This window comes from Hippocampus bargibanti, linkage group LG09 (assembly GCF_051943395.1).
Source record: "Hippocampus bargibanti isolate YZ-2025 linkage group LG09, ASM5194339v1, whole genome shotgun sequence".
NCBI lineage: Eukaryota > Metazoa > Chordata > Actinopteri > Syngnathiformes > Syngnathidae > Hippocampus > Hippocampus bargibanti.
The window spans coordinates 6,840,551-6,863,551 of NC_142742.1; the positions used below are offsets into that span (position 1 = coordinate 6,840,551).

The following is a 23,001-nucleotide window of genomic DNA, read 5'->3' on the forward strand; positions in this document are numbered from 1 at the left end:
AGTTCTGGTGCCCTTCCAAATGTATTTCTTTATTATTTCACCCCATGTACATAGAAAAAATATACACCGATTGCACTTCCACAATACAGATTCTCACAACTAATCAGTCACTCATTGCCGTGCCTTTGCACTTTTGTTTCTTACTCGTTCATGAAACAAACTTTGGACATGCGGAGTGTTAACACAACAAATTAGTATGTGTCCATTTTGATGACGTCAACGTAATTCATATCGTAAAGAAGACACACACCGACTGTACAGAAGTGCACAAACTAGTGTTTTAGTTTTACAAGGACTCATGATGTGAACATTTTTTGTTACTGATTTATCAATGGGTAGTTGAAAACATAAATAGCCAATAATACCGTAGTGTCCATAACATATGACACCAGAGGAGTAAAATGAAGCACTATAGGCACAGTAGGCTTTTCATACTTACAATATTTACACTTTCTCAAACCTTCTATTTGACTTTGGATAGTAAACATACCAAGCATGACTAATGATTTAAAAATAAAAAAATATTCTGACCAAATCAAAAGTGACACAAATGACCCCAATCCCCAAATACAACCCCAGATGATTACGCGCAAGGGAAATTAGAGCAAGTGGCAGAGAGTTCAGTTACTGTACTTTTGATAGTTCAAGCGGTATTTCCTCAAACAAATAGCAACTTAGCTCCTGAGAGCGGCCAATCTGGATTGCATTTCTTCAATGTCTTCCTCGGATTCGTCATCTGAGGCCGCCGTGGCTCCCGAGGGCATCTCGGGAAGGGCGTCTGTGACTTTGCTGGGCGCTTTGCCGAGGGCACCTGGACACAAAGGAAAGCATCCACACAAAATTTAGTGACGTCACTAAAGGAACGCCCCTGACCGAGAAAGCGACACACAATGAATTTTGGGTACTTTGTTTGGTCTGAAAACTTCGTGTTGATCCGTGTTGATGGCGAAATTAGAAGGAAAACACATAAATAACATGATGGTGAATCATTGTGTGTTGCACCAAGACTACTATTTGATACTAGTTGACACAAATCAGCCCATTTCCAACGGAGCTTGTGTGCCATCTTGTGTATTTTCTGGGACGCTACATTGGAGTCCAGACGGCTCGAATTGATACAGAAGGACTTCTTGAATCGATTACAAACATTTATGCTTTCCTCTTCAGAACTACAGTAAAGTCTCGTTATATCGATATCGGTTATATCGATAGTACTGCTTATTACGATACTATTTCTATGAACGCAAGGAGAAAATTTACGTGCCGCAGGCGGATATATCGATAGTCCGGTCATGTCGATATTTTTTCCGACTCCCGAGAATATCGATATAACGAGACTTTACTGTATTTGATTAGATTAGATTCTGGAGCAAGGCAGTTTGTGAAGGAGTATCCTGACGTGACATCATGCACAAGTGGGCGGGACTTTCTGAATCTGCCCAGATCCGAGCTCATTTTGTGGCAGTTCTGGGACACTAAGTCATTTTTATTGGTGTTTTGCATTTGACTAAAAATATCAGCCTGCGTGTTTTGGATATTTTAGATGCTATAAAACGTTTTTCTGATGTCAGTTAGTAAACAAAAAAAAATGGTGTCGGTTGTCCTTTAAGTGTGACATGAAATGTAGTTGCCTGAGCTGATTTTCTCGTCATTGATTGAAATGATGGGAAAATAAGCTTTACTGCACTCATGGCTGTCTGTAATTATATTTGCATATAGCATATTTGGACCACATTTACTCGTCTTGAGCTTTTGCTGTAATTTAGACATACAGCAGATGTTTTTTACATGCCTTGTTGAGCTGACATCAAGCTAAAAGTGATGGGGGAGGGTTCCTATAAGTGTGTTTACACAGCACTCGGTAACAGATGGCTGATGGAAATCTAATGTTTCTTTACATTTGGCAGAGGGCTGATTCAGGACAGACACTATCCGATTTCAACCCTTCTCCCCTCTGATAATACTTTGACCCCATACCCCCCCCCCCCCAAAAAAAAAAAAAATAGACCTGTCATTTGAACTAAACCAGACCTTACATGTGCATGTCATACTTCTTTCTCTCAAAAAAAAAAAAAAATAGTACACATGAAGCTCAGACGTGTCATCACCTGCTGTGATCTCAAAGAGAATCTTGTCAACTTCCTCCTCAACCGCTTCTTCCATATCCTCTCCATCTTCCATGCTCTCAAACGTGTCCTCCAGCATTTCTTCAATTATCCCAGCCTGGAAATGTTAAGACATCACGCAGTCACTCATTAACTGCCATTCACGAATTTATTCGGGAATTGAATATAAGACGACGAGCGCCATTCCCGAATTTGTTCGCATTTGTTTTTTTTTTTCATGTTTGGGTGCCGATACAGCGCTAGCAATGGCCTCTGGCAAAGTTCTATCCCTTCCGCAAGGGGGCAGCATTTCCCTTTTTTCCCCATGTTAACGCTTTGTTCCAGCTACAGCTGTTAAAGCGCTTTATACACCAATATGTATTGTATTTTGTACAACCACCCCCATTTCAAGCTCAGATAACTTCAGACCCATATAATTTAGGAAGTAACTCTTAACTCCCAAACACAGATATATTGCTGACATCCTTCTGCTTGTACGTAGCTTAGAAAAGGCCACACTTCAATTAGCTGATTTATAGGGCCAGTTACCAGCACAACTTAATAGTAATAATAATAATAATAATAATAATAATAATAATAATAATAATAACAATAAATACTTTTAATTTTTAAGCACCTTTCAAAACTCTCAAGGATACTTTACAGTCATGGGATTTTTTTGTGCGGGTGAGCAGCGGCAGCCATTCGCGCCCGCGTTCACTCTACCCGGAAGTCACCCAGCAGCAAAGTTATGAAAGGAAGAGGAAAGGAAAGAAAGAAGGAGCATATTAAGATCAATATTAGGGCCCAAGGACTTTCTGAACACCTAACAATGAATTTAACACCAGTTTGACTTCAACCCGCCATCTTAATGCTAACGCACAATGTAAAACACCACCGACGAGCTAACTAAAATTAGCATCTCCACAGTATTATTCTGTTAAGACAATAATATCACAGAATCAAATTAAAATAATTGTATTTTTTTTCTTTTCGGCAAAACTTATCTATTAATAACAATATAAGCCTTATATTGTTATTGTACTGAATACCGGTAGTGTACCAAGCAAATGCATGCATTAGTAAAATGGCCGCAGACCTTCATCATCTCCTTCGATAGCTCTCGCATGGTGGCCTGTATCTCTGGGACTTTGACCAGATTCTGCATGGCTTTCATCACCTCTGTGCTTTTCTGCAGAGAACCGGCCACGCGGAGTAAAGCTAGATTAAAAAAAAAAAAAAAAAAGATAAATAAATAAGAAAATACATCGTAGTTGTAGTCATGAATGCAATCTAAATCAAGTTGAAATACGATGCACAACTCACAAAGCTGATTTTTCATGCTGAGTGTCACAGAGTTGAGGTGGGCTTTGGAGGAGTAGAGCTTTGTGACGGCTCGTTTTGATTGAACCATCTCCTTTGCGAGAATCACACAAACATCCCTCTGACCCTTTTTGGCAGCATCTTTGATGGATTTCTTCACTTTTTCCTGTTCCCTTTGAATATCTGGTTCCCCCCCACCAAAAAAAAGAAAAGAAATTAAATTTTAAAAAATGGTATCAGATATCTTCAGATCGAAATCAGGCCACTTCTTATTGTGAATTAAAATCTGCCAATGTGAGTACAGTGTAAAAATCAAGATGTATAACATGAATGTTTTTCTTTTTCATTCAATAATGGGTACCAAAAATGTTCCGCCATCATCCACATAGAGTAAAGTCTCGTTATATCGATATTCTCGGGAGTCGGAAAAAATATCGATATAACCGGACTATCGATATATCCGATCCTGCGGCATGTAAATTTTCTCCCAGCGTTCATAGAAATAGTATCGTAATAACCAGTACTATCGATATAACCGATATCGATATAACGAGACTTTACTGTATTAATGATAAGTAAACATCAAAATCATGTTGTAATACAGGATAGTGGGCAAATAATGCAGTTTCCTTACCTCTGATTTGCCTGTCAATTCCTCTCGATTCCTTCCTGATTTTCTGGGTCCACTCATTTATCTACATGGGTGAAAAGTAGGTATACACTTTAAATTGGATTCATTTGATAACACCTCCATTTGTTTCAATTGTATAATCGTTCAAATTCAAAGTGGAATTTAAGACAAAGGTGTTCTTTACAATTCTGTTTTCATCCTACAAGTATGAACAAGGTATTTGGACTCATAGCACATTTGTGCAACATGAATTAAGCAGGCGGCAAAATTGCCTCCTGAGACGGATGAAAATGGGTGGAGTCATATTTAACAAATGCAATATTAATGGTATACCGCATTTCAACTAGGAAGCGGATATAATTATACAGTATTTTTATACTTTGCACTATGTAGTTATTTTTATGACACATTTTTGTGCAGTTGTATAGTTCAGTCTTGTCATTTTTTTGTACATGCAGCAATACTGTTGTTTTTTTTTTCTTTTCGACCCCCCCCCCCCCCCCCCCTACTCCCCATCCCTTTCAATTTTGCTACTGTAGATAGCAAATTTCCCCACTGTGCGACTATTAAAGGCTTTCTTATTCGGAATGTTATTGTAAAAATAAATAAATAAACAAGACTTGACTTCAAATAAAAACTTCCTGAAACCAACTAAGTATTATTGGATCTATTGGTTAGAGTTTCAAAGCAAGCGTTGGTGGTAAAATAAGGGTAAAAACCAGATTAGTGAATCAAACGACGGTTTCTTGGATTCAATTTCTATCAGAATCAGAATCATCTTTATTGCCAAGTATGTAGAACACACAAGGAATTTGTTTATGTAGAACACGCTGCACTAGTATCGTCGTCAAAAAAAACTGCTAAGTGGCACTATACAGTTCCATTTTGGCTACTGTTCAAAGAGTTAATGGCTTGGGGGAAGAAGCTGTTTAAATGTCTGCTGGAGGGAGTGGATTCTCATTTGTTTCAAATCCTGGTTTTTAGCCAGGGTGAGGTTTCTGATTCGATTTAAGGCCAATGTCAGGGTTTCAAGTGCCGATGTGGTTAGTGAACTAAACGTGCATTTACTTTTGACCACTGTTGGCCACGTGTTTACATCGAGGTGATTTGACAGCAGACAGCTTCGATGTTAGCTTGGCTAACTTGTCCTCCACGTTAACGTCGTTATTTATGTTCATTCATTCATTCATTCATTATGTTCATTGAAACATAGACGAAAATTACACATGGATTCAAGCAGACGCGTGTTTGCCATTCAGCCATCAAAGTGTGAAAAAGGATGTCATCGTGGTTTGCTGAATGCTAACGTTAGCAAAGTTAGCGCGATCGTGTTTTACTTTTATCGAAGACTGCTTCAGACTGTCATCGGGTTTTCGAGTGATCGGTGCTTACCAGCTCTTTCGGTGGTTTCTCCGATGTTCGACCAAACAGTCCCATTGTCCCAAAATGACTCGAAAATGAAGTTGATAGCTTACTTACTTGTCCAAAGTAGATGGCTACCTGGAAACAATACGATTTACACTTCCTGTTTTGGTTCTGTCTGCTCTGTGCGGATATTAGAAGGAACAGTCAGCCTGTGCTTTAATCCAGCAATGTGGCATTGGGTTCACTTTCAATCAAAAGATAGCGAATACAAAACTATAATGACGTTTGTACGCTTAGGGTTGCTTATCCGCCTGCAGGTCAGGGCAGAAAAAACACCTTAACAAATGAATCCGAATGTAAGCAGAGATCAATGTGCATTTTCATTGTATTATGTGAATTTATCGATTGGGTTGCGAATGTATTTAATTGACATGAATAATACTTATTCACAGAATTACTTGTAGGTGTATTTTATTTAGCATTGTGAAATAGATTTCACCTGTCGGGTACAAGTACCGACATCGAAAGCTAGCTACAAAAATAGAACATCATTGCTCTTCATCTTAATTTATAATGAATAACATTTATAATGAGTTTTGAAAGGCGCCTACAAATCAAACGTATTATTATTGTTATTAACGTGTATACATGTCTGTGTGTGTGTGAATCTTTTAAAACGTCATCACAGCGCTACAATGACAGAAACAATTAGTGATGTTAAATGTTATATATATAGAAAGAAATAAATGAATATATATAATAAACATTTCGCATCACTAATTGTCACCGTCATCGTAGCGCTGTTATGACGTTTTCAAAGATTCACATTTGCAGCGAGTTCTCGATCGTTCTGTGATCGACCGTTGCACGCGCCAATCACGTAAGGGTTGTGAGGATGACACACCAATCAGTGACGAGTGGAGGCGGATCTTAAATGCATCAGGATCCTTTGGTGATGTTTACAGTCGCCTTCGGAGTGGGAGAATCCACTTTGGGCATCGGTGTCCACGGGATTACGGCGGATGAGTTGGCTATAAACAACCCAAATTACATAACAACGCGTAATTGCACCTGTAGTTGGGGGACGTGTTGATTTTCAGAGGAGGACTACATTTACCATTTTTTTTCCTCAATAGATTTGTGTAACAGTCTTCACAAGGTGACAAGTGCATCGGCATAAGTTTCCCAGGAGGGTAAAAAATATTTCATCATGTCAGTGGTCGGCATTGATGTGGGTTTCCTAAACTGCTACATCGCCGTAGCCAGGAGCGGTGGCATTGAGACCGTCGCCAACGAATACAGTGACAGATGCACGCCGTAAGTACAAGACTATAGAAATAAACACAGGAATAAAAGACAGGCGTCATCGCATGGGGGAAAGTAGTCCCGTTGCGAGTTTATTACGCAACGTGTGCCTCTTGTGTGACGCTTTGACGAGCGATGCTGCTGACTCCGGAAGGCCTTTTCGCCTAAGCAAAGGTCAAAATTAACTCACCATTTTTTATAAGCAATTGTAAAAGACTTTGCCTCAAAAGTGACATGATAGTATACATCATCGTGTTGGGCGGTGCATTATTGTTAAAATGTGCATTAAAACATCAGGAAACCATGCCCTCTATTAGTGAATGTGTGTTACTTTCGCCATGCTGTCAAACAAGTGTGGGAAACCTTCAAGGAAGGTTCCACAGCCCAATAGTCAGAAAATTCTATCACAATACAAACATGTCCAATTAAAAGTTACATACATTAAGTCTCGTTATATCGATATCGGATATATCGATAGTCCCGGTTATATCGATACTATTTCTATGTACGCACTGAGAAAATTACATGCAAACAGGGTCGGATATATCGATAGTCCTGGTTATATCGATATTTTTTCGGACTCCCTTGGATATCGATATAACGAGACTTTACTGTATATACTAATGTTTTTTCTAGGGGGAAAAAGGGGGTTGATAAATACTTTTGACCTGTCTATTGGCTAGCGACCAAAGTCAGCTGCGACAGGCAGTCTAAAGCTCACCTTCTCCTTCTCTAAATTGCTTCTGAATCACAAAAAGGATAATGATGACAAATGGCTTAAAATGAACGAAGGTTTTTGAAGGTTAACAATCCTGCCTGTGTATGTCTGAAAAGTCCATAAATGAAAAGTGACTTTCAGCTCCCACTCCAAACAATCAAATTATTGGACTGGATTAGTCTTTATTAGTCTCGCAGTGGAGAAATTTACATGTCACAGCAGAAAAGTGATGAAAGTAAGAGGAAAGGAAAGGAAAGGAAGAAATAGACAAACAAAATACAGGAGCGGCGCCATCTTGAAGTAAAAAACAACAACAAAATAACAAATAATGTGACACAACACAAAAGATACAGTCATTCAATCTAAAGCACTTTCTGCTCGATTAAAGAGGATCAAAACATCCTTTTCACCAGTGGATCAGGGACGTCATGGTGAAATGTGCACATCTTCTGCAGGATATGAAATGTTGAAAGCAAACACGAAGCCGTAGCATTCATTGACAAAAAGATTGTCTCTCATCTTCTGTCCCACATACATCCGCTTCAATTCCAAGCTGCGACAGTTCCACATATGCATTGGCGCTCTGCGCTGACACTTATATATTATTATATATATCTTCCGTGGGCACATATATTGTCATTATTTCTCCATAGTTTATCTTTTGATTCATTTGTCTCATTTTCATCAAGGGCTTGTGTGTCTTTTGCCACCAAAAACCGCATCATCGGAAATGCAGCTAAGAGTCAAGTAAGGACACTCGCATGCTTATTGAAAGCGTCCCTCAATTTAAATGACTTAAATATTCACGCTATGATGCTATTTTCCCCCTTCAGATGATCACAAACTTTAAAAATACAATCCATGGCTTCAAAAGGTTCCACGGAAGAGCATTCGATGACCCTTTTGTACAGGCAGAAAAAAACAAATTACCTTATAGTTTGCATAAACTACCCGATGAAACCACTGGACTGAAGGTAAATTAGACTTTTTATTTAATGTATTTATTTTGCATTTTCATCCATCATTTTATATCTATCTCAGCCTATGTGTACTAAACATTTGTACTGGAATAGCACGACAGTTTTACTGCTATCTAGCTAGCTATCTATCAGCTAGCTATTAACTATATAGGTAGCTAGCTATTAGCGATATAGCTTGCTATCTATCAGCGATGTAGCTAGCTATCTATTAGCTAGATATATCGCTAATAGCTAGCTATCAGCGATATAGCTAGCTATCGATTAGCTAACTATATCGCTATCTATTAGCTAGCTAGCTTTCTATTTGAATTACCTCCGGGTTGAGTGAACGCTGGCGCATGTGGCTGCCGCTGTCCACCCACAGAAAAATTGATCCTGTGACTGTAAAGTCACCTTAATAGTTTTGAAAGGCACTTATAAATTAAATGTATTCTTCTTATTCTTCTGTTATTGTTATTGTTATTGTTATTGTTATTGTTATTGTTATTGTTATTACTGTTAATCTTATTGCTATTATTACTACCAATTTTAAAAGGTTACATTTCTAATTCCAATGAGGATTCATTCAAGATAATACAATAAGAAAGCTGTTTCACATCTCTTGTAATGGCCACAAAAACAATCCCAATGTTCTCCAGGTGCGTTATCTGAATGAGGACAAAGTGTTCACAGTGCAGCAGATCACAGGCATGTTGCTCAGCAAACTAAAGGAGACGTCAGAGGGGGCGCTGAAGAAGCCCGTGGTGGACTGCGTGGTGTCTGTACGCGATACAAACGCTTCTGCTGATTTTTCCACCAAAGACTACCCAATCTCAACCACAAACGTTTGTTCTCTATTTTCGGCAGGTGCCATGCTTTTTTACAGATGCCGAGAGACGATCCGTTTTGGATTCGACGCAAATAGCTGGTCTCAACTGTTTACGGCTCATAAATGACACCACCGCAGGTCAGTAAAATTGTAACATAAGTGTGCGACCTTCCATCTCAAGGGTGCGTTGTTAGGGTATGCAGTCATTAATTCATTCACTGCCAGACGATGTGCAAAAATGTGTCCAATCTAGTGCCAGGGTTTTTGTCATTTTCACTCAAATTCCAGCACCCACAGAATTGGATTGGATTGGATATGCCTTTATTAGTCTCACAGTGGAGAAATTGAGAATATTGAGTTTTACGACGACATAAACATTCAATGCAGCGTAAGAAATCTTAGACTGTCTTCTTTCATCAGAAAAAGTTAATTCCTAAATTATATAGGTCTGGAGTTATATGAGCTTGAAATGGGGACTCTACCAAGGGGTAACAAATGTGGAGGAGCGTCCCATCTGTGCAACATAATTTAACTAATTCACTGCCAGACGAGGTGCAAAAATGTGTCCAATCCAGTGCCAGGGTCTTTGTCGAGCTTTAGGATGACATAAACATTCAATGCAGCATAAGAAACCTTAGACCACAGGTGTCAAAGTCAAGGCCCGCGGGCCAAATCCGGCCCGCCACATCATTTTTTTCGGCCCGCGAAAGCAAATCAAACTTGTTAAATTCCATGATGATTGCTAAAATCTGTCACGGTTCGCGAGGTGGTGATGGCGGGTGCGGATCCCAAAAAGCAGGCAGGAGGGAGCAGGAGGTTGTTTGACAAATTGTATTAAAATAAAGGTCAGCAGTAACAAAATGTAAAACATCAAAATGATCTGAATGGAAAAAATACAAAGTAGCAAAAGAAAACCAAGTGTAAAAGTCCGCCAAGGTTAAACAAACACGTACACGATGCCTGCTGCAACCAAGCAGCAAACAAACAATGAATCGGCCCCGGATGATCGTGTCAGGTGTCCTTTTAAGTGTCATTGATTATACGACCAACACCTGCGAGGCTGCAGGCAGGGCTGACGTCGCTACCCGCTGGTCGCCAATCTGATCGGGACGACCAGCACCTGCGCAGGTGCAGGCGGGGCCGACAGCGCCCCCCGTTGGTCGCCAACCAGATCATGACAAAATCTGAGCCAAAATTTCATATTTTTGGATGTCAACCGCAATAAAAGTCATTATTCTTGACTTCAGATTTGAAAACGAGTTATTCATTAATTTGCTGTGTGCTCTATATGTAATATTTGAAGGGATTTAAACATTCTAATGGGTTCCCCAAATTCATAAAAGGCAACTAGTATCAAATAGTAGTCTTGGTGCAACACACAATGTTTCACCATCGCGTTATTTATGTGTTTTCCTTCTATCACCATCAACACGGATCAACACGCAGTTTTCAGACGAAACAAAGTACCCAAAATGCATTGTGTGTCGCTTTCTCGGTCGGGGGCTTTCCAGACGTGACGTCATGTCAGGCATCGTCATCAACTCGAAAACAAGTCTTCCTGAATATTCGACGCGAGTCTTAAAACGTAAAATATAGCTTCAAAATTAAAAATCAATGAAATTTCACTTTGACTTTCACAGTGGCATTAGCCTATGGAATCTACAAACAGGACCTTCCCACTCCAGATGAGAAACCTCGCAATGTTGTCTTTGTGGACATGGGACATTCATCTTACCAAGTGGCAATCGCATCTTTCAACAAAGGCAAACTCAAGGTCAGTCTTCTTCCAATGTTTTGTCTTCTCAATACTCACCGTGAAACTTTTAGCTCACCGATATCATACATGGTGTCCAGGTCCTCGCCACAGCGTTTGACCCCAATCTGGGCGGACGTAATTTTGACGAGGCCCTGGTGAATTATTTCTGCGAGGAGTTCAAAGTGAAGTACAAGCTGAACGTGCGAGACAATCCCAGGGCTGTCCTCTGTCTGCATCAGGAGTGCGAGAAGCTCAAAAAGCTCATGAGTGCCAACTCTTCAGACTTGCCTCTCAACATCGAGTGCTTCATGAATGACATTGACGTTTCCGGCAGGATGAACAGGTGCGAATAAAGACGCGGCTTGATAGCATGATAGCATGGAACAAGATATGGATTTTTCTTTTCAACCCACAGGGCCCATTTTGAGGAATTATGTGCACGCTATTTAACGCGGATCGAGATACCGCTGAAGGCCGCCCTTGTACATTCAAGTACGTCCCGATCATTAACTCATTCACTGCCAGACAATGTGCAAAAATGTGTCCACTCCAGTGCCAGGGTTTTTGTCATTGTCACTTGAATTCCAGGACCCACAGAATATTGAGTTTTAGGATTACATAAACACTCAAAGCAGCGTGAGAAACCTAAGACTCTCTTCTTTCATTCGAAAACGAGTTCATTCATAAGTTATATGGTTCTGGAGTTATCTGAACTTGAAATGGGGGCGGCTGTAGAAAAGGCAAATGCTGCCCCCTCGTGGAAGGGAAAACAAAAAACATTGCCAGAGGTCTGACCAGCGCTTTATTGGCACCCCAATAAATCGTCTCATAAACATAATGCTGACGAATGTATAATGTTTTATAATTAATAATTTTAATATCTGGCGATAATCTAAATAAAAATAATTAATAAGCTGGCTGGCTAGCTATCTAGTCTCATAAACATAATGCTGACGAATGTATAATGTTTTATAATTAATAATTTTAATATCTGGCGATAATCTAAATAAAAATAATTAATAAGCTGGCTGGCTAGCTATCTAGCTAGCTATCTTTTTACTATCTAGCTGGCTGCTTATCTAGCTAGGTATCTGTTGGCCCTCTATTGGCTTGCTAGCTAGCTTTCTATCTATTTGAGTTACTTCCGGGTTGAGTGAACACTGGCGCGTGTGGCTGCCGCTGCTCACCCACAAAAAAACTGATCCTGTCACTGTAAAGTTACCTTGAGAGTTTTGAAAGGCGCTTAGAAATGAATTTTATTATTATTATTATTATTATTATTATTATTATTGGATTGGATTGGATTGGATATGCCTTTATTCGTCTCACAATATTATTATTATTATTATTATTATTATTATTAATAATAATTTATTATTAATAATAATTTATTATTATTATTATATAAATAACTAATCAATAAATAATAAATATATAATAAATAATAACAATTATGTGTGCTCCGATAGTATTTGTCTCAAATATATAAACTATAAATACTGTTTACATATTTTAACTCATTTACTGTCAGACGTGCAAAAATGTATCCACTCCAGTGCCAGGGTTTTTGTCATTGTCACTTGAATTCCAGGACCCACACAATATTGAGTTTTAGAACTACAGAAACATTCAGTACAGTATTAGAAACCTTAGACTCTCTTCTTTCATTGGAAAAAAGTTAATTCCTAAATTATATGGGTCTGGAGTTATATGAGCTTGAAATGAGGGTAGCTGTCCAAAATACAATGCAATTCTTATATATTGGTTTATATAGCGCTTTAACAACAGCTGAAGCTGGAACAAAGCACTAACATGGAAAAAGCTGCTGCCTTGTGCAATGAAAAAACATTGCCAGACGCCTGGCCAGCGCTTTATTGGCACCCAAGCATGAAAAAAACAACCCAAAAAAAATGGGAATGGCGCTCTACGTCATATTTTCAATTCCTGAATAAATTCGTAAATGGCAGTGAATGAGTTAAATCCGCTCAGGTATGTCAGGTCACGATACGTTAAACTGTTGTGTGGCAGAGCTGAGCCGGGACGACATCTCCTCCGTGGAGATCGTGGGAGGCGCCACGAGAATACCAGCCGTCAAAGATCGCATCGCCATGTTTTTCGGCCAAGACGTTAGCACCACGCTCAACGCTGACGAGGCTGTCGCCAGAGGCGCTGCTCTTCAGGTTCCTGTTTTCTTTCCATCCTTTCCTTTGGAATACATCCTGCTGTGTGTTCATGTTTTTTTTTTTCTTCTTCTCGTTCTGTTGCAGTGTGCAATCTTGTCTCCGGCATTTAAAGTGCGTGAATTCTCCATCACCGATGCTGTTCCCTTCCCGATTACTCTTCGTTGGAAATCACCAACAGAAGATGGACTTGGGTCAGTGCACATCACATCTTCGTCTAGTCACACGGGTGTCAAACTCATTTAACTCATTCACTGCCATTCACAAATTTATTTGGGTATTGAAAATATGACGTCGATTCCCGAATTTGTTCGGGTTTTGTTTTTTTGATTGGGTGCCATGGCCTGTGAGCATGTTTTTTTCCCTTCCACAAGGGAACACCATTTCCCTTTTTTCATGTTAGCACTTTGTTCCAGCTTCAGCTGTTGTTAAAGGACAACCGACACCATTTTTTTGTTTCCTAACTGACATCAGAAAAATGTTTTATAGCATCTAAAATACCCAAAACACGCAGGCTGTTAGTTTTAGTCAAATGTAAAACATCAATAAAAATGACTTAAAGTGTCCCAAAACTACTACAAAATGACCTCCGAAAGTTTCAGTTTCAGAAGGTCCAGTCCCCTTGTTCGTGACGTCACACAAGGATGTCTTGCCTGCTCGAGAATCAAAACAACGGTTTCAGATTCCGAGAAGATGCTTTCTTGTTACTCATCCAGTTATGAATATGATTGAAATAGTTCTGAAAAGGTTTGCATAAATGTTTCCAATTGATTAAAGAAGTCCTTCCGTCTCATTTTGAGGCGTCTGGATTCCAATGCAGCGCCCAGAAAAAGCACAAGATGGCACCCAAGTTCCGTTGGAAATGGGCTGATTTGTCTGCTGGGAATTTGTGTCAGCGAGTATCAAATAGTCGTCATGGTGCAACACACAACGATTCACCATCGCGTTAGTAATGTTTTTTCCTTCTAATTTCGCCATCAACATGGATCAACACGACCACACTACCCAAGCTACCCAAAATGCATTGTCCAGATCCAGATGTGACATCACGTCAGGCCTCGTCATCAACTCGAACCTGAATATTCAGTGCGAGTCTTAAAACGTAAAATATAGCTATATGCAGCGGAATCTTTGTAAAATATGCTCAGTGAAATTCATTTGAAGTGATTTTACAAATTTTGGACACAACTTGTCCGGAGGCGTCGGTTGTCCTTTAAGTGGAGTCTCCCATCCAGTACACTGATTGGTGCTGAACTAGTTTACATTGATTGTCGCCGCACGTCGTTTTTAGAAATTTACAATCCATCGAATCGATATGATGCCCGAAATATATATTTTTCCCATACAACAGACCAAATGGGTGTTGCTTCCTTGTTTCTTCAAAAAACATGATCATAAATCTCATGCTCATGGAATGACTTATTATTGCGTATGTTCGTTTGTGTTAAAGTGTTGAGTTAAAGTGCACGTGTTGTTATTTAATGAGGTCCCTTGAGAGCGCGCAGAAAAGTGTCTCTTGATGCCAAACATACAGTTGATCTTTGTGAGAACATTTTCAGCATTGGAATATTGTAAAAAAATAAATAAATCTAGTTCCTGAATATCTTTTTTGAATTGTATTCAGATATAGTGATACCTCGGTTTACGAACCCCTTTTCGGTTTACGAACATTACATTTATGAACATTTTACCTTGGCATACGAACTTTTTTCATCCACGGAGCTGCCTTAATGAGTGATGTGTCGTTCGCGAACGAGCCCGTTCTTCTAACAACAAAATGGCAGCCGACTGTTTTTGTCCTCTATTCCCCGCCCCAGTCTTCGGTTAAAGCCACGTGATTAGTCAAGAACGCAGCAGTGAGGGGGTGGTTGAAACATTAAAAAGACAGGCAGACGACAGTGTAAGAGTTTCAACTTTGATAGTTCAAAGGCAGAGTGTGGACTGCAAGGTTAAAATATCTCATCAATCAAGCTCCGCAAACAACCCGCACAAGCCATCTGTACACTCAATGCAAAAAGCTATTAACCCAGCGAAACAGAACACAATTGATGAGGAACTAGATAAAATTATCACAGAGAAAGCATCTACAAGGGATCATTCCTCAAGATGGTGAAAGAAGAAGGTTACGGCCCTCATCAAGTGTTTAATGCTGATGAAACCGGCCACTCCATTCCATCAAACCATCAATGACCATTATAGAGGTCAATAAAACAATTTTATTATACAGGACAGTTTATTTCTTTAATTATAATACCATAACACCTTTGGTATACATAAAATAAGTATATTTCTTGTAGTTATTAGGGTTAGAAAATTATAAAGTAGAAAATTATGTGTTATGGGGACCTGGGAACGGATTATTCTCATTTTAATGGTTTCCTATGGGAAATTAATTTTTGGGATGCACACCTTTTGCCTTACACACTCTGTCTTGGAACCAATTAAGTTCGTAAGCCAAGGTATCAATATATGAAGGTTTTTTTTTATCAAAAGTGTTTGTTGGCATTGATGTTTTTTGTATGCTGGAGGTCTTCTACATGTCACACCAATTTCAATTTCCGGTTTTCTCACTACCATCTCACTTTTCATATTCCCCACTCCAGTATTGCTCTTCACCTCAATTCTCCAAATTCTAACTCATTCTCTTTCCCTTTATTTTAGAGAGTGTGAGGTGTTCAGTAAGAATCATGCTGCTCCTTTTTCCAAAGTCATCACCTTCCATAAGAAAGAGCCTTTTGACCTTGAAGCCTTTTACAGCTGCCCTCAAGAGCTTCCATATCCAGATTGTCAAATAGGTAATGACTTATTCTCTGCTCCATGTCCGTCCGTAAACATCATACTGAAGGACAATAAACCAATCAGCACCGTTTGGGTTTTGAGACATCTTTATTGAAAAGTCAGTCAGTTTTTCCTTCTCCGTTCCCCAGGGTGTTTTTCAGTCCAGAATGTGGTGCCCCAGCCAGATGGAGAAAGCTCCAAAGTGAAGGTCAAAGTACGCTTTAATGTCCACGGCATCTTCAGTGTGTCCAGTGCGTCTTTGATTGAGCCCCAGAAAGGAGAAGTGGAGGACATGCAGATTGACGCAGAGCCACTTGCGCAAAGTGAAGGCAAAACAGAGGAGCAGGTGGAGAGGATTTCAGTTTCAGATTTTAACGAAGCTACCAAATATGATTTTTACAGACATAGTCGGTATTTGTCATTTAAATGTCAATATTTGTCAGACCAAAATGCAGATCGACCAGGAAGTGCAAAACCAGGGCGACCAACCAAATGAAGACTACACTTGCACCACTAAGGTCAGTGGAACAGAACATGATGTCATGTCTGCTCGATGAAAAGTTTTCGTTAGCCGTCATCAGTACTTCTTTGAAGGTGTCGGACGTTTCGCTCCTCATCCGAGAAGCTTTGTCAGCGCACTAAAATGTTTCTGGTACTTCTGGCCCTATATATTCAGTATATCCCTAATGTCGAGATGTGGCGGTGCCAGACCTCTGCTTTGATAGGTCCTTGCTCTAATGTTGGGGGGAGCAGAGAAGTATCCCCTGAAGCTAAACTGATTACTTCTTTTGTCCTGACTGATTATGGTATATGACTGGCCCTGATTGCCACATTTGCCCCGGTATCACCTCATCAGCATGACTAAGCCGACCTGGTAATGATCTCAGAATTCTGTTCTCCGTAGACATATGTATCCCGTCGATGAGCATAACTAGATTAAGAAAAATGGATCGACGGATGTCGTCATGAGTCCTTTAGAATATTTTCTAAGCTAAGTGTGTTTTGCGGCGCAGGGTGGTTTTGGTGGTGCAGGGGACAAGCAGGACCCAGCAGCAGTAGCGGTGAACAAAGCAAAAGTGAAGGTGAAGAGTGCCGACCTTCCCATTGTGGCCAAAAATATCAGACAGCTTGACAGCGAGGTGCTCTACGACTTTGTGCAGTTTGAGGTGAGTCTCTCAAACGGTCTTTTTAAAGATCAATCGTGCACATGCCGCCATGATGTCAGTGATCCACTGGTGAAAAGGATGCTTTCGTCCTCTCTCTTTCATCTAGAACTGCTTGTTTTTTTTTTTTTGTTCTTTTGACTTCAAGACGGTGCCGCGAGAGTGGCTGCCTTTACGGCAGCACCTGTATTTTGTTTTTCTACTTCTTTTTTTCCTTTCATCTTCCTTTCATAACTTTGCGGCAGTGAAATGTACATTTCTCCATTGCGAGACTAATAAAGGTCAATCCAATCCAATATAGATCGGCCTCGCAACAAGTGGTGACTTAAATTTTTTTTTGATAGCTACTAACCAGTGGTGCATCGTCAGGGCCTGCAAGGCCTTCTCTGCTGGCCTAAAAATATCTGATTCACAGACTGATGTAAATTATATTTTGTCCATGAATTCTTATGAAATAATTCCAAATTGTCTTTCAGCCTCCTTTTTTTGCTTTTCTCCTGTTCTGCTTCCAGATGTGTGTTTTCGTATTTAAGAATTTAACCAATTACATTTCAACCATTATTTGTTACCAGGGTCAGAAATCTACCTGGACACTTCCACAATCAGTTTGGTGTGCCGTAGCATAAAAATGTGTTGATAAAAGTATTGCTTTAAATAATCAGATTTCGAGTTTGTGACACAAAGGCGCATTCTTGCAGGCCTTATTTCCTGGCTAACGGTACCCTCTAGTGGACTTGTAGTAAATCACACCACACTTTTTATATGCATCACAGTCGCAGCTGTAGCTGCAGTAACAATTGTATAGCAGTGGATTTCATCGCTAGGCCTTCAGTAGTGCTATGTCTGAATCAATCCAGACTGAAAAAAGTGTGGTGTGATTTACTACAAGTCCACTAGAGGCTACTATTAGCCGGAACATAACTGACTGACCTTTCTTAATTATGTTTTTTTTTCTTGAATTGTCCATCTTGAAAATGGTAACAGTAATCTCCAACCAAATCCATATCTTCTCCTCTTTCAGCCATTGTGGGTTGACGAAACTTCTATTAAATCAACACAATATATTTGCTTATGCAGCTCGCTACCGATACAGTGTGCTAGCTCTGGCCAGTATGCTAATGTGACTAGCAGCTTGTGATCAGAGCAGTTTTCGCAAACTATGGTTGGCTAGTGACTAGCTAATCATAGTTTGCGAAAACTCTAACGTTGACTAGCGCCTTCGAGAAGGCGTTGGTAACCATTTTGGGTTGCCAACTCGAAATCTGATTGGTTCGGGCAACAGTTTGATTGACACATTTGATGCAACAGGGCCCCTAGAACTTATTGTGAAGGGGTCCAGGTAGATTTCTGACCCTGGTCACAAATAATGTCTGGAATGTGATTGGTTAAATGCTTCAATACGTCTGGAAGCAGCGCAACAGGGGAAAAGTGATGAAAGGAAGCTGAAAGCCATTTTGGAATTATTTCATATAAGAATTCATGGACAAAAAATATAATTAACATCAGTCCGTGATTCAGATATTTTTAGGGTAGCAGAGAAGGCTTTGCAGGCCTTGACGCTCCGTCACTGTTGTATAGTCATAAAAAAAGTAATTAAGGATTGGATTGATTCAGACATAGCACTACTGAAGGCCTCTATGTAACCTCACTTGAGGTGACGTCACATATCAAACCATGTAGTGACTGTTTCCAAGAAAAACTGTCATGTTTACATTTTTTCTTCTTGATCCCAGCGTCAAATGATCGTGCAAGACAAACAAGTGAAAGAGGCCAATGATGCTAAAAACGCTGTGGAAGAATACGTTTATGATCTTCGGAATAAACTGTGTGGTATCTATGAGAAGTATATCACAGAGGAAGTAAGTGCTTTTTATTTTATTTTATTTTATTTTATTTTATTTTATTTTATTTTATTTTATTTTATTTTATTGTGTTGACTATTTGGAAGAATCGGCATATGGATTTTGATTCTTAATATTTGTAATAAATAGGACGGTAGCCGTTTGACGTTGCTCCTGGAGGACACTGAAAATTGGCTGTACGAGGAAGGGGAGGACCAATCCAAAGACGTCTACGTGGAAAAGCTGGATGCACTCAGGGTTTGTTTTCTATCACTTTGTATTTGATATACGATGGAAATTTGTGTGCTGAAGAGTATATGCATGCTTAGAGTCTGGGTCAGCCTATTCAAGACCGACACAGAGAGCACAAGGACCGGCCAAAGGCTTTTGAGGAACTCTGCAAGAGGCTACAATTCTACATGAAGTTTGTGGACTCTTACAAACAGAAGGTGAGCATCCCCCCCCCCAGCCCCCTCATTGGACAATTCACTGCATTTACAGCTAAATGTGGCAAAATAGTTTGATCTTGTGAAATCTCATGTCAGCCATTAACCCCTTTAATGCACAGTCATTTTTGTCATCATCATTGGAAATTTCTCCACTGTGAGACAAATAAAGGGTAATCTAATACAGTGATACCTCGGTTTACGAACCTCTTGGTTTACGAACTTTTCGTTTACGAACGTTAAATTTATGAAAATTTTACCTTGGCACACAAACTATTTTTGGGATACACACGGAGCTGCCACATTGAGAGATGTGTCGTTCGCGAACGGGCCCGTTCTCCTTACAAGAAAATGGCACCGGCTTGTTTTGGTCCTCTATTCCCCAACCCCAGTCGTCTGTTAAAGCCACATGATTGGTCAAGAACGCAGCGGTGAGGGGTGGGGGTTACAGACAGAGAGAGTGAAGTCGTTCTCCAAAAACAAAATGGCTGCCGACTTTTTTTGTCCTCTATTCCCCGCCCCCCGTCTTCGGTTAAAGCCACGTGATTGGTCAAGAACGCAGCAGTGAGGGGAGGTGGTTTAAACATTAAAGAGACCCTGATCGATGGAATATTTTAACCTTGCATTCTATACTCTGCCTTTGAACTATCAATAAAGTTTAAACGATTCCAAATTTCACAGTTTTCTATCCATTTTCTCACCTTTTCACTTTTAATAACATGATAAGATGTCCATCGTAGTAACCACTGATATTTTCATTTGTTCACAACTGTTTTTGTAACTTTTGTAATTCAGAACTTATATTTTGTTGGTATCTTTTTTTTCTGAAGAGTGTAATTAACGGTGGCCTGGTAATCAAGTGGTTAGCATGCCAACTTCACAGTGCAGAGGTTGTGAGTTCAAATCCCTCTCTGGCCTCCCTATGTGGAATTTGCATGTTCTGCCCGGGCTCGTGTGGGTGTTCTCCGGGTCATCCGGTTTCCTCCCACGTTCCAAAAACATGCTCAGCAGGCTGATTGAACACTCTAAAATTGTCCATATGTGTGAATATGAGCACACTGCCCTGCGATTGGCTGGTAACCAGTTCAGGGTGTCTCCATTCAGGAGTGTGTGAGGAGTGATTCACATGATTGCAAATTCTCCACAGGATGAGCGTTATCTCCATGTGGCTGCAGAGGATGTCAACACGGTGGAGAAATGCTTGAATGACAGCATGATGTGGATGAACAGCAAGATTAACGCGCAGAGTAAACTGGCCGTCACTCAAGATCCCGTTGTCAAAGTAACAGATATCATTTCCAAAATCCAGGTATATCCCAAAAAAACAACAATTTGAGTCTTGCTAGATATATGTGCTTGGACTTCACACTCAAAATTTGTGACACTCATGCAGGAGGTTCAGGATGTGTGTGCTGCAGTGATCAACAGGTCCAAACCGTCAATGGAAGAGACCCACGAGGTGATTGAAAATAACAGCGGCCCGACCGCTAAGCAAGTCCCGGATGGGAGTGGCGACTCCAAGGGAAACCAACACGTGAAACATATGGCAAAGGAAATGGAAGTCGACTAAGAAGATTGTCCAATCTCTAAGCCTCCATCTCCATGACGACCATGTAGACAGTAAGGATAGTGTTAAAGTAACTGGGACCACTTCTCAATCCTCATCAGCCACACAAGATGGGGGTTTATTGGCTTTGCTCATCTCCATATTGTTAGTTTGCAGTCTTCTGTCCATCCTCATGTGTGACTGGGGTGTTTTCCTGCTCTCAAATGCTTTTGATTATTAAAGAAAAGACCCACTACAGTGATACCTCCGTTTACGAACCCCTCGGTTTACGAACGTTAAATTCATGAAAATTTTACCTTGGCATATGAACTATTTTTCGGGATACACACGGAGCTGCCACAATGAGTGATGTGTCGTTCGCGAACGAGCCCGTTCTAACAAGAAAATGGCAGCCGGCTTGTTTTGGTCCTCTATTCCCCGCCCCCTGTTGTCCGTTAAAGCTACGTGATTGGTCAAGAACGCAACAATGAGGGGTTTACAGACAGAGTGAAGCCATTCTCACAAAAAGAAAATGGCTGCCGAAATTTTTTGTCCTCTATTCCCCGCCCCCAGTCGTTGGTTAAAGCCACCTGATTGGTCAAGAACGCAGCAGCGAGGGGAGGTGGTTTAAACATTAAAGAGACAGGCAGATGACAGAGCGACAAAATGGATAGAAAACTGAAATTTGGATTTTTTTCAACTTTGATAGTTCAAAAGAAGAGTGTAGACTGCAAGGTTAAAATTCCCATCAATCAGGCTCCACAAATAACCCGCACAAGCCATCTGTACACTTGATGCAAAAAGCTGTCAACCCAGCTAAACAACACAATTGATGAGGAACTAGTTAAAATTATCGCAGAGAAAGGCTGATGAAACCGGCTACTCCATTCCATCAAGCCATCAACAACCATCACAAAGGTAAATAAAAGGACTTTATTATACCGTAGTTTATTTCTTTAATTATAATACCATAGCACATTTATTACACATAAAGTATATTTTGTATAGTTTTAAGGCTTAGAAAATTAGAAAGTAGAACATTATGTTTTATGGGGACCTGGGAACGGATTATTCTCATTTTAATGGTTTCCTATGTGAAATACATTTTTGGGATACACATTTTTCACCTTACACACTCTGGGAACCAATTAAGTTCGTAAGCCAAGTTATCACTGTAGATTGAAATGTTTCAACATTCCCTTCAAAGAAGCATTTGCTTTCTGTGTCCTCTGCCCCTCCACAGAACAAGAAAACTACAGTAGACAACAGCTTTTACCAAACGGTTAGTTTGTATGCAGTAGTGCTAATTCTACGGTATATATTTGTATGTAATACATTTGGGATGTCAAATCTATTTTAATATTTAATAAAAGACATCATATTTAAGGTATATGTATAAGAAAAGATTCCCAATGGCTAATCTAGATCCCATCATCTCTGTTGGAGATGATGGGATTTTACCTATTTCCATGTTGTAGTTTTTTTTTCATGCAAGATTCCATTTAGGATAGAAGTTGGAAAATAAACAATTTCAGGTGTGAAAATAAGTCTTCTGTTGTGCAGTCATGTTTTGAGCAAATGAAATAAAATAGCTTGTGTTCATCAGGATGTCATGAAGAAAATACAAGCTGTTATTGATTTATAGCATTTATTAACTGATTATGCAGATATCCTAGTCATTTTCAGTGTGTTAAGGCTTGCATAGGTGATTCGAGTTCCCATGTCAAACACAATGTGGAATGATAAGAACTGTAACATACAATATAATACATTTATATAGCGCTTTAACAACAGCTGAAGCTGGAACAGAGCACTTAATGAATGTAGTAGCCAAAAATGTTGAAAATCAAACTGCATCCAGTCTACGTGGCGCAGAACAACACAAAGTGACAAAATAATACACAAAGACAACACAAAAACAACAAAAAAGAAATGCTATGCTCAAACCACATTTATAGTCCATAACCAACACAGAGCAGGTTATAAAAAAGTAGTGTGACACTAATGCAGTGTCAAGTCGAATTTAATCACTGTTTTATGGCCTCTTCAGATGGAC

General features: G+C 39.8%; 2 protein-coding genes across 2 annotated transcripts; one reads left to right on the top strand and one right to left on the bottom strand.

Moving 5' to 3' along the window:
- Positions 1-8: 8 nt before the first annotated feature.
- chmp3 (charged multivesicular body protein 3) lies at positions 9-5,764 on the bottom strand. The gene is made up of 6 exons (XM_089005019.1): positions 5,452-5,764; positions 4,063-4,123; positions 3,432-3,611; positions 3,205-3,326; positions 2,109-2,223; positions 9-811 (listed from the first exon to the last, which is right to left on the bottom strand). Exons 1-6 carry the CDS (start codon positions 5,494-5,496, stop codon positions 675-677), a joined length of 660 nt encoding a protein of 219 aa, XP_088861145.1. The 5' UTR covers positions 5,497-5,764; the 3' UTR covers positions 9-674.
- Positions 5,765-6,378: 614 nt separating this feature from the next.
- On the top strand, positions 6,379-22,507 carry hspa4l (heat shock protein 4 like). The gene is made up of 19 exons (XM_089004476.1): positions 6,379-6,741; positions 8,137-8,194; positions 8,281-8,421; positions 9,066-9,188; positions 9,274-9,373; positions 10,876-11,009; positions 11,090-11,334; positions 11,407-11,483; positions 13,020-13,171; positions 13,259-13,365; positions 15,833-15,966; positions 16,099-16,295; positions 16,393-16,467; positions 16,963-17,115; positions 18,846-18,971; positions 19,104-19,211; positions 19,283-19,402; positions 20,547-20,708; positions 20,793-22,507. Exons 1-19 carry the CDS (start codon positions 6,635-6,637, stop codon positions 20,967-20,969), a joined length of 2,496 nt encoding a protein of 831 aa, XP_088860602.1. The 5' UTR covers positions 6,379-6,634; the 3' UTR covers positions 20,970-22,507.
- Positions 22,508-23,001: the final 494 nt, after the last annotated feature.